The sequence below is a fragment of the Cynocephalus volans genome, chromosome 3 (assembly GCF_027409185.1).
Source record: "Cynocephalus volans isolate mCynVol1 chromosome 3, mCynVol1.pri, whole genome shotgun sequence".
Lineage (NCBI taxonomy): Eukaryota > Metazoa > Chordata > Mammalia > Dermoptera > Cynocephalidae > Cynocephalus > Cynocephalus volans.
In genome coordinates this window covers 120,314,031-120,326,706 of record NC_084462.1, presented here as the reverse complement: position 1 = coordinate 120,326,706, position 12,676 = coordinate 120,314,031, and the positions used below count along the sequence as shown (strand labels likewise).

Genomic DNA, 12,676 nt, shown 5'->3' with positions numbered 1-12,676 from the left:
ATAATTAAAAAGATGATTTATAACAGATTAATTATATAGTTGTACCTTGGTATCCTCAGGGGATTGGTTCTAGGACACCCCCCACCCTACCTCAGCAGGTACCAAAATCTACAGATACTCAAGTCTCTTATATAAAATGGCATGGTATTTGCCTATAATCTATGCACGTCCTCCCATATACTTTAAATCATCTCTAGATTATTTATAATACCTAAGACAGTCTTATGGATTATAGCCATCTTGACTGGGGTTAGATGGTATCTCAGTGTGGTTCTGATTTGCATTTCCCGGATGCTGAGTGATGTTGAGCATTTTTTCATATGTCTGTTGGCCATTTGTATATCTTCCTTAGAGAAATGCCTCCTTAGCTCTTTTGCCCATTTTTTAATTAGGTTGCTTGTTTTTTTTTTCTTGTAAAGTTGTTTCAGTTCCTTGTATATTCTGGATATTAATCCTTTGTCAGATGTATATTTTGCAAATATTTTCTCCCACTCTGTTGGTTGTCTTTTAACTCTGTTAATTGTTTCTTTTGCTCTGCAGAAGCTCTTTAGTTTGATATAATCCCATTTGTTTATTTTTCCTTTGGTTGCCGTGCTTTTGGGGTCATATTCATGAAGTCTGTGTCCAGTCCTACTTCCTGAACTGTTTCTCCTATGTTTTCTTTAAGAAGTTTTATTGTTTCAGGGTGTATATTCTTTAATCCATTTTGAGTTGAGTTTAGTGTATGGTGAAAGGTATGGGTCTAGTTTCATTTTCCTACATATTGATATCCAGTTCTCCCAGCACCATTTGCTGAAGAGGCAGTCCCTTCCCCAGTGTATAGGCTTGATGCCTTTGTCAAAGATCAGACGGCTGTAGGTATGTGGGTTGATTTCTGGATTCTCTATTCTATTCCATTGATCGGTGTGTCTATTTTTATGCCAGTACCACACTGTTTTGGTTATTATAGCTTTGTAGTATACCTTAAAGTCAGGTAGTGTTATGCCTCCAGCTTTATTTATTTTGCTCAGCATTGCTTTGGCTACACGTGGTCTTTTGTTATTCCATATAAATGTCTGGATAATTCTTTCCATTTCTGAGAAAAATGTCATTGGAATTTTGATAGGGATTGCACTGAATTTGTATATCACTTTGGGTAGTATGGACATTTTCACAATGTTGATTCTTCCAATCCAAGAGCATCGGATATCTTTCCATCTTCTTGTGTCCTCTCCAATTTCTCTCAGCAGTGGTTTGTAGTTCTCATTATAGAGATTTTTCACATCCTTGGTTAACTCAATTCCTAAGTATTTTCTTTTTTTGGTGGCTATTGTAAATGGGCAAGCTTTCTTGATTTCTCTTTCTGCATGTTCACTATTGGAGAATAGAAATGCTACTGATGTTTGTGTGTTGATTTTGTATCCTGCTCCTGTGCTGAAATCATTTATCAATTCCAACAGTTTTTTTGTAGAGGCTTTAGGCTGTTCGATATATAGGATCATGTCATCTGCAAACAGGGACAGTTTGACTTCATCTTTTCCAATCTGGATGCCCTTTATTTCCTTCTCTTCTCTGACTGCTCTGGCTAGTACTTCCAACACTATGTTGAATAGGAGTGGTGAGAGTGGGCATCCTTGTCTAGTTCCTGTTCTTAAAGGAAAAGCTTTCAGCTTTTCCCCATTCAGGATGATATTGGCAGTGGGTTTATCATATATGGCTTTAATTATGTTGAGATACTTTCCCTCTATACCTAACTTATAGAGGGTCTTTGTCCTGAATGAATGTTGAATTTTATCAAATGCTTTTTCAGCATCTATAGAGAGGACCATATGGTCCTTGTGTTTGATTTTATTAATATAGTGTATCATGTTTATTGATTTGCATATGTTGAAACAATCTTGCATCCCTGGGATGAATCCCACTTGATCATGGTGAATAATTTTATGTATGTGTTGCTGTATTCAGTTAGCTAGTATTTTATTGAGGATTTTTGCATCTATATTCATCAAGGATATCAGCCTGTAGTTTTCTTTTTTGGTTATATCTTTACCTGGTTTTGGTATCAGGATGATGTTTGCTTCTAGAATGAGTTTGGGAGATTTACCTCTGTTTCAATCTTTTGGAATAGTTTGTAAAGAATTGGTATCAATTCCTCTTTGAATGTTTGGTAAAATTCTGCTGTAAATCCATCTGGTCCTGGGCTTTTCTTTGTTAGGAGCCTTCTGATAACAGCTTCAATCTCCTTTATTGTTATTGGTCTGTTCAGATTTTCTTCGCCTTCTTGGCTCAGTTTTGGGAGCTTGTGTGTGTCCAGAATTATCCATTTCCTCCAGATTTTCAAATTTGTTGGCATATAGTTGTTTATAGTAATCTCGAATGATTCCTTGTATTTCAGATGTATCAGTTGTAATATCACCTTTTTCATTTCTAATTTGTGTTATCTGAATCTTCTCTCTTCTTTTTTTAGTTAGCCATGCTAATGGTTTCTCAATTTTATTTATCTTTTAAAAAAACCAACTTTTTGATTCATTGATCTTTTGTTTTGTTTTTTGGGTTTCAATTTCATTAAGTGGTGCTCTGATCTTAATGATTTCCTTCCATCTGCTAACTTTGGGTTAGGATTATTCTTGTTTTTCTACTTCTTTAAGGTGAAGTGTTATGTTGTTCACTTGCCATCTTTCCATTCTTCTGAAGTAAGCATTTAATGCAATAAATTTCCCCCTTAGTAATGCTTTTGCAGTATCCCACAGGTTTTGGTATGATGTATCATTGTTTTCATTAGTTTCAATAAATTTTTTGATTTCCTGCTTGATTTCTTCTTGGACCCATATGTCATTAAGTAGAATGCTATTTAATTTCAATGTGTTTGTATATTTTCCAGAATTTTGTTTGTTATTGATTTCTAATTTTAATCCATTGTGGTCTGAGAAAATACATGGGATAATTCCAATTTTTTTGAATTTGCTGAGACTTGATTTGTGACCTAATATGTGATCTATCCTGGAGAATGATCCATGTGCTGATGAGAAGAATGAATATTCTGAGGTTGTTGGGTGGAATGTTCTGTAGATATCTGCCAATTCCAATTGGTCTAGAGTCTTGTTTAGATCTTGTGTTTCTCTACTGATTCTTTGCCTAGATGATCTGTCTAATATTGACAGTGGAGTGTTCAGGTCCCCTGCTATTATGGTATTAGTGTCTATTTCCTTCTTTAAGTCTAATAGAGTTTGTTTTATAAATCTGGCTGCTCCAACATTGGGTGCATACCTATTTATGATTGTTATGTCTTCTTGATGGATCAGTCCTTTTATCATTAAGTAGTGTCCCTCATTGTCTCTTTTTATGGTTTTTAGTTTAAAGTCTATTTTGTCAGATATAAGAATAGATACTCCAGCTCGTTTTTCTTTTCTGTTTGCATGGTAAATCTTTTTCCATCCTTTCACTCTTAGTTTATGTGAGTCTTTATGGGTGAGGTGGGTCTCTTGAAGGCAGCATATAGTTGGGTCCTCCTTTTTGATCCAGTCAGCCAGTCTGTGTCTTTTGATTGGGAAATTTAAGCCTTTTACATTAAGAGTTGTTATTGAAAAGTTTTGATTTAATCCTAGCATTTTATTGATTATTGTTTGGATGACTTAGGTGTCTTTGGTTGCTTTCTTTCTGATTTTCTGTTTGTTTTCTGTATTTGTTGGTTCCTTGGGTTGTAGATAGCCTTTTTGTTTGTTTTTTTTCTCTTCATGAATGTCATTTTTATTATACTAGTGGGTTTTGATTTCTCTTGGGTTTTTATGGCAGTGGTAATTATTTTTCAGGTACCAAACCCTGTACTCCCTTGAGAATTTCTTTTAAGAGTGGTTGTGTGGTAGTGAACTCCCGCAGGTTATGTTTGTATGAGACATATACTATTTGCCCTTCATTTCGTATTCTTGGCTAGCAATCTCTGTCTTTTAGTATTTTTGAATATATCATCCCATTCCTTTCTGGCTTTTAGGGTTTGTGATGAAAAGTCTGATGTTAGTCTGATTGGGGCTCCCTTATAGGTGATTTGACGCTTCTCTCTTGCAGCTTTTAAGATTCTCTCTTTGTCTTTGAGTTTTGCCAATTTGACTATAACATGTCTTGGAGAAGACCTTTTTGGGTTGAATACGTTTGGGGATCTTTGAGCTTCCTGAATCCGAAGATCTGTGTCTTTTCCAATAACTGGGAAGTTTTCTGCCACTATTTTGTTGAATATGTTTTCAATGCAATCTCCTTTTTCCTCCCCCTCTGGAATACCCATGACTCGGATATTTGAGCTCTTAAGGTTGTCTGATATCTCTCTCAGATTTTCTTCAATATCTTTGATTCTTTTTTCTTTTTTCTTTTTTTTCTTTTTTTTTTTTTTTTTTTGTCTGCCTGTGTTATTTCAAACAGCCCATCTTCAAGGTCAGAAGTTGTCTCTTCTACTTCTGCAAGCCTGCTGGTTAAACTCTCTGTTGTGTTTTTTATTTCACTGAATGAATTCTTCAGTTCGGCAAGCTCTGCTACATTCTTCTTCAGGGCATTGATCTCCTTGTACATTTCTTCTTTCAGGTCCTGTATACTTTTCCTGGTTTCATCATGTTGTCTAGCTGAGTTTTCTTGTATCTCATTCAGTTTCCCTAGAATTATCGCTCAAAATTCCTGTTCAGACATTTCAAGTGCTTCTTGTCCTATAGGATCTAGAGCTTGAGAGTTATTACCCTTTGGTGGTGTACTTTCTTAATTTTTCATATTTCTGGTATCTTTCTTTTGATGTTTAGTCATTGTGGCAGGGGGTTTCACAGTCCACAGGTTTGACACTATTGTCTGGCTAGGATGTTCCTGGGGTTGCCAATTTCGTATGGCTACCTCAGTGTCTGCTCATTTGGCCACTAGTGCCTTACGTGTGTGGATGCCTCGGGTCTTGGGCCTCTCCAGGGAGCCACCTCTCTGGTCAGCATGCACTCGGCCAGGCTGGTGGGTCACACGGTGGCACCACAGGGTGTGTGGTCTCTGCGGAGCTTCCACCTCCCCTGCTGGACTTCTTCCTGCTCCATGCGCACTGGGCTGGGCTGCTGGATTGTGTAGTGGCGGCCAGTTCACTGCTGTGCTGGGCCCGATGGCTGTCTCAACCCGTCCTCCTCACAACAAAGGTCCAGCCACTCACTGAGGTGACCGCCGGGGGAGGGCTACTCAGAGGGATGGCACAGAGACAGCCTTGCAGCATCCAGCTCCAAGCACCTCCTCATCGTAACCTCCCACCACAGCCTGGCCCACAGCCACCACCTCGAGCCTGCCTGAGCCCACGAGGCGAAAGACCAATATATTTTTCTAAGTAAAAAACATTACTTGAACATATCTTGTTGACTTTTGCTTCTAGGAATATAGTGGACTATCCTGCAAAAAATAAAAAATAAACTCCCAACACACCTAGACAGATATCCTAGATAAAATACCACAAATATCTTTTTAAAGATAGAGCTAAGCTTTTAAGAAAATAAGGGATATTCTCAAAGACTAAAAATAAGCTAGACACCAGCATGTTAACCTCATGTTGAAGCTGTGGCTTCCTAGAGAGAATTTGCTGGTATCGATAAGCTAGAGGCATGGTTTTCAGTGGCAGCTTGGGAAAAAGAGAAAGGTCTTGGGCCTACACAAAGTTAGGAACTAGAACTGGGATCCCTGCTCAAAGCCCTTAAAGGGTTATACTTTCATTGAAAAGATAGACTAAAAAGATATGTCTGATGGAAATTATCTGTCTCAACTTAGGCAGTAAGTGGCGGGGGGGGGCATGTTTTCCCTGAAAATACGTCATTTCAGGTCTCACCTCTACATATCCGAGATTCAAATATAGAGTACCTGTATCTTCCAAGAGATCCCAAGCACAAAAATTAAGGTAGTCATTGGCTGAAACAATCTAGCAGAAATAAAGGCAGATACTATCTGTAGAGCTACATTCTCTATCCTAGGCTCACAGAATTCCTACCAACAAAGGCTGCCATAACCCAGAATCATGAAATAAGGAAATAAGCTGTGATATCTGGAAGATATTTAAAAAAAAAAAAAAAAAACAGTAGAATTAGGCTCCAAAGAGCTTCAGATAGTAATTTATTGATTAAAAAATATGAATTAAGTATTAAGATATGTGGAATACAGAATGGGGACTTACCTATGACTAAGTAGAGTTCCAGAAGAAGGAAGTAGAGAAAACGGAACAAAGGCAATACCAGAAAAGATAATGGCTGAGAAATTTCCAGAACTGATAGAGAACATAAATTCAGAAAGCACAACAAATCCAAGTCAGGAGGGATAAAAATAATCTACGAGGAGAAATACAATACAGAAACTGAAGAACAACAAAGAAAAGAGGTTAAAAGCCCTCAGTACAGTGGGGCAGGGACAAATGTTTGCAGATTCATTCTTAAGCACAGACTGTGGAAAGTAAAATCTAAAAATTTTAAGAGAAAATAACTGTCATCCTAGAATGTTATACCCTTTAGACTGCCCTTCAAGAATTATTTCAAATAAAGCTATTTTTGGACAAATAAAAACTCAGTTTTCAGTAAGAGACTCTTAGTGAAAGGATGCCTTCAAGAAGTAAAAATGAACCTGCAAGGAATGGTTGTAACTCAAAATCAGTAAGCAAGAAACTAGTGAAATGCAGATACACCTATGAAGAAATAACTCTACGAGACCAAAATAATGTCTCATCTGAAGGATTAAAAAGCAAGATGGAACTAAAATATTGAACAACTATAACTTGTAATTTGGGAGGGAATGAGGGAATAACTGGAGTTAGAGGGTTCTAAGGTCCTTCATAGTCAGAAGGAAAGCAGAGTTAATGATTAATTTTTAGATCCTACTAATGTAGATATGCATGCTGAAAAAACTTAAGGCAATCATTTAAATAACAGAAATGAAAGATATGGGGGTAATCACTAAAATAATAAAAACAGTAGGTACAACTTCATGATGTAATTTTTTTTTTTTTCTTTTTTCTTTTGCAGTTGGCCAGTATAAGGATCAAACCCTGGACGTTGGTGTTATCAGCACCGTGTAAAACTCAATAAATCTGGGCTGGCCCGTGGGAGAGTGCGGTGCTCATAACACCAAGGCCACAGGTTTGAATCCTATATAGTAAAAAAAAAATTAAATAAAACACAATAAATCACCCTCCACAAAATGTCAGGAAAGAATAAAAAGGACAAGTCAGAACAAATAGAAAATATAAAATACATTAGTATTAAATATCAAAATAGTCACTGTAAATGTAATTGGATTAAATTTACCACTTAAAAGACACAGATAGTTAGAAAGAATTTTTTTAAAATCAAGGAATATGCTATTTTAAAAAAGCAACATACATAAAATATAAGGCCAGAAAAAAAGTTAGAAAAAAAAGAAGAAAAAAAATTTTATCAGGCAAATGCCAGGCCAAAAAAAAAAAAACTAAGTTAGGTGCTTTAATTATTAGACCAAATAGACTTTAAGGCAAAAGTCATTGTTAAAGAGAAAAAAACAGCATTAAAAAAGGCTAAAAATTACATTTATTAGAAGGGTATAAAAATTCTAAAATGTGTGAGTCTGGTAATATACCCCCCCTCTCTATATATATGTATCTATAAAGCAAAAACTGATAGAAATACAAGAAGACACTGGAAATTAAGAAAACAATACCATTTACAGCAACAAAAAGAATAAAATAATTAGGAATAAACTTAAATAAGGAGGTGAAATACTTGCACATTGAAAACTACAAACATTGATAAAAGAAACTAAAGAATATACAGATAAATGGAAAGACATTCAAGTTTATGGATTAGAGACAATATTGTTAAAATGTCCATACTACCAAAAGTGATTCATAGGGATTCAATGCAATCCCTATCAAAATCCAAATGGCACATTTTACAGACAGAAAAAACAATCCTCAAATTCACATGGAACCACAAATGACTCAGAACAGCCAAAATAATCTTGAGCAAAAACACAGCGGGAGGCATCACTCTACCTCATTTCAAAATATATTACAAAGCTACAGCAATCAAAACAGTATAATACTGAGAAGAATAGGGGGAAGGAAGGATAGGGAGAAATTAGTCAATGGATACGAGATTATAGCTACATAGGAGAAATAAGTTCTTCTAGTGTTCTATGGCACTGCAGGGTGACTACAGTTATTATATATATAGATATATATATAGATATATAGATTTTTTTTATGCTGGCAGTAATGGGATCTGAACCCCTGACCTTGGTGTTACAACACTGCAGTCCAACCAACTAAGCTAACTGGCCAGCTAATATAAATTATTTTTTAAAAAGGAAACCATAAGGAATTTCCAAAAAAAATTAAAAATAGAAATACCATATGATTGAGCAATCCCACTCCTGGATATTTATCTAAAAGAAATGAAATCAGGATCTTGAAGAGGTATTTGTACTCCCACATTCATTGCAACACTATTGACAATAGCCAAGATATGAGAACAACCCAAATGTTCATTGACAGATGAATGGGTAAAGAAAATGTGGTATACACATACAATGGAATATTATTCAGCCTTAAATAAGGAAATATTGTCATTTACAACAACATGGGTGAAACTTGAGGACTTATGTTAAGTAATAAGCTAGTCAGAGAATAACAAATACTGCACGATACCACTTATATGAAGTATATAAACCAGTCAAACACACAGAAGCAGAGAGCAGAATGGTGGTAGCCAGGGAGGAGGAAATGGGGAGTTGATATTCAACTGGGATGCAGTTCCACTTATGCAAGTTGATTAAGTTGTAGAGATCTGCTGTACAACAGTACCTGTGGTTAAAAATACTGTATTGTACACTTAAAAATTTGTTAAGAGGGTAGATCTCATGTTAAGTGTTCTTACTACTATGAAGAAGAAGAGCTGTGAGAGAGAAGTTTCAGCAGGAACCCTGGAATTACAAGCATTCACCACCATCCTTTCTGATCAAAGGCATCTGAGACTATAAACATGCATGTTGGGGCATCTCATCATTAGCACCTTTGGTCTCCAAATCTCAAGTGATGAAAGACTTTACTATTTTGAAGAAAATGGTATGTAGGTTTTTTTAGGAAATAAGAAGAAAAACAATTAAAAAAAAAAAAGAAGAAATACAAGGATATATCAACAAATCTACCAACACATAGATACATTTCCCTCAATAACTGGAAAATGAAGTAGACAAAAAATGTGTAAGGAAACAAAGAGTCCATATTTATATTAATTAATTAGTTAATTGAAAGTGTTACGAAGAATGAGATGTTTGCATAGTTTCAAAGCATTTCTCCTCAAAATATTTATCACAATAGGAAAAAAGTAAGTTTACCTGAAGAAAACTGAAAACCACCACTTAAATCAAGTGATCAAAGTACACATTGCAAATAATGGTACATACCAAAATTGTGTGCTGCCTGACAGAATTCATTAAGAACACAGCATCACTGCTGTGATATTTCTGCCAACAATGCAAAACCTGAGTCAAATCATGAAGAAAGAGTAGACCAACACAAAACTGAGCAATACTCTACAAAATAATTGGCCTGAAATTTCCAAAAATGTAAAGCTCATGAAAGTCAAGGAAAGACTTAGGAATTATTCCACATTAAAGGAGCCTAAAAAGTCATGACAACTAAATGCAGTGACAAAGACAACATGTGATCCTGAACTAGATCTCTTTGCTACAAACAGTGCTATTGGGACAACCACTAAAACTTGAGTGGAGTCTGAGGATTAGATGGTAGCAAAATAGCAATGCACATTTCCTGATTTTGATGAATGTACTGTGGTTATGCTAAGAGAATGTTCTTCATTTGTTTGAAATATATATTAAACAATTCAGGGGTGATGGTGCATCATATTGTCAACTCATTCTCAAATGGTTCAACAAAAAGAGTTCTTTGTACCTTCTTGCCACTTCTCTATGAGTGTGAGACTGTCAAAAAACATGTCATAAAGACAACATGTACTAAACACTCATGGAACTAACTGCTGCAATCTTAAATATACTATTCTATGGAAAAGAAAATATGGGCTATTCCTAACTCATTTTATGAATCTTGAAATCAAAACAAAGACAGTATGAGAACTGAAAATTAAATCTCACTTGTAAACATGGAAATGAAACTTCTAAATAAAATATTAGCAAATTGACTCTGGCAATGCAGAAAAAAAAGAATCAGTCCAAAAGTCTAAGGATGGTTTAACGTTAGGGAATACGTTGATAACTGAAGTCAACACATTAATATAGCAAGAGCAAAAAACCAGGACTAACTCGATAGATGCAGACAAAGCATTTAATAAAATCTAACAACTATTCATGGTAAAAATTCTTAAAAAACAGGAAATTTCCATAACTCAATAAAGAGTATTTACCCAAATCCAAAAGAAAATATCATACTTGGAAAACTGTTAGAAGCATTTCCTTAAGATCGAGTACAACAATGATGTCTGCTTTCACTGCTTCTATCCCAAGTTGTACTAGAGGTCCTATCAGTGCCATTAAGACAAGTAAAATAAATAAGAGGAAGCACAAAATGGGAAAAACAAACTGCTGTTATTCACAAATGACATTACCATCTTCATGGAAAATCTAAGAGAATCTGCAACCAAATTATCAGAATTAAGAAGAGAGGTAGGTAAGGTTGTTAGATATAATATCAATACACAAAATTACTTTTCTATATGGCAGCAAAAAACAAAAAGTAATTTTTTTAAAAGTTGTTACTGTGCTGGCCGGTTAGCTCAGTTGGTTAAGCATGGTGTTGTAACACCATGGTCAAGGGTTCAGATCCCCATATAGGTGAGTCGCAAAAAAAAAAAAAAAAAAAAAGTTACTTAAGAAAAAATTTGAACAATAACAACAATTGTAAGAAGAAAAAGAGCAAGGTAAGAGTATCAAGTTATTGAAGTTATTGAGTTATCAAGATTTATTAGACTAACAGGCTGGCAAGTTAGCTCACTTCAGAGAACGAGGTGCAGAGAACACCGAAGTCTAGGGTTTGGACCTCCTTATAAGCCAGCCGCCAAAAAAAAAGACTTACTAGACTGAAAGCTATAGAAAAAGATATTGTGATGCTGGTGCAGAAAGTCAAACAGACCAATGTAAAGGAGGAAAAAAGTTAGACACAAGCCAGCACATATATGAACATTTGATAAATAACAGAGATGGAATTGCTGATTTGTGGGGGAAAAAAAGGTATGTAATAAATAAAAATAAAATTAGAACCATATTTTATACTGTACACAAAAATTAATTAAAGGTAGCTTAGCGATCTAAATTTTAAAAGTAAACTTTCAACTTTTAAAGGAAAATACATCCTTTTACCTCAAAATGGAGAAGATACAAAAAGCACATACCATAAAGGAAAGATGATAAATTCAACTACATTAAAATGTAAAACTTCAGTGCATCAAGACATCAAAAAAAGGGAAAAGATCCCACTGCATGCATAAAAATATTTGCAAAGCATATAACCAGCCAGGCATTTGCATTCAGAACACATAAGGAACTTCTATAGTAAATGAGGAAAAGACAAAGAGCCCAGCACAAAGGTGAAAGACATAATAAATAGGCACTTCTTAGGAAAGAAAATCCAAGCAGCCAGTAAACATCAAAAAGATGTTCAATCTCAGTTGTAATCAAGAAAAGGGAATGACAAACCTCAGCATTCATACTTATCTACTCTTAGTGTACGGTGTATTAAAGTGAATCATTATTGAACTTGTCCTCTTATTTCTACCAGTATAGTTATGATCTTATCTAGACTTTTTATGAAAAGTCATCTGCAAAATTAGCACTACATTTTTCAAACACTATTCAAAATAAACAAAACATATAGAAAAATATATCTATTTTTTCCCTGTAAATAAAGAATTCTGCCCTAAGAAGTGGAAATAGGTCTATACAGAAATTAGTTCCACAGCCCAACACTCTAACTGCACCACTGGGTATATATTTTTTGAGTCTAAACTTCCATATCATACTAATTATACTAACATTTTCAGTGATGCCAGATGACATAATCATTACAAAGTCCTTTTAAAGTAACAGTTGCAAATCTTCTACAATGATCTAAATTCTTTTCTATGGTCCTTTCTTTGTGTCCTATTTCTAGTACAGCTTCCAGTGTATTTCAACTGTATTTTTTTAAAAATCACACACAAGTGATGAGCTAAAGTACTATTTAATTTTGTTTTACTTATTTTATTGACTTTTTAAGTACTACACTCAGAAAAGGCTTAAAGAGATGAAATTAGCTTAAAAGATAAGCAAAATGACAGTACCTCACAATGCTGGCGAGAAGCTTGAATTTCACATTCATATTTGTTCTTTACAGATTCTAAGCAGAGCTCTCTATAGATTCCTGCAACCAAACACAATTACTCTGATTACGTTAGCAATAAAGAGTTTCATTATCACTTCCCTACAGGAATTCTGTCCTCATCATATTTTATAAGATAAATCAAGAAGAAATTGATGAGTGACTCTAACTTTATATTTAAAAATTAAAAATAAAAAGGCTCATTTAAAATATATACAAAAGGAGACAGAATACTGAATTTAAGAGGCACAAAGAAACCACACTGCTAATTTTTGTTCTTACCCCATTCTTCTAAAGAATACTACTAAATATTTGATAGAAAATGATCAAAATGAAAATAAAAACCCTTTT

The 12,676-nt window shown here is 34.8% G+C and overlaps 1 protein-coding gene across 2 annotated transcripts in view; it reads right to left on the bottom strand.

The window, feature by feature from the left end:
• BRMS1L (BRMS1 like transcriptional repressor) overlaps positions 1-12,676 on the bottom strand; it is a 37,932-nt gene that overhangs the window by 16,764 nt on the left and 8,492 nt on the right. For both annotated transcript variants that reach the window (XM_063090333.1, XM_063090334.1), the window contains exon 4: positions 12,288-12,367. In XM_063090333.1, the coding sequence (XP_062946403.1) occupies positions 12,288-12,367 (80 nt within the window). The remainder of the gene's footprint in view (positions 1-12,287; positions 12,368-12,676) is intronic.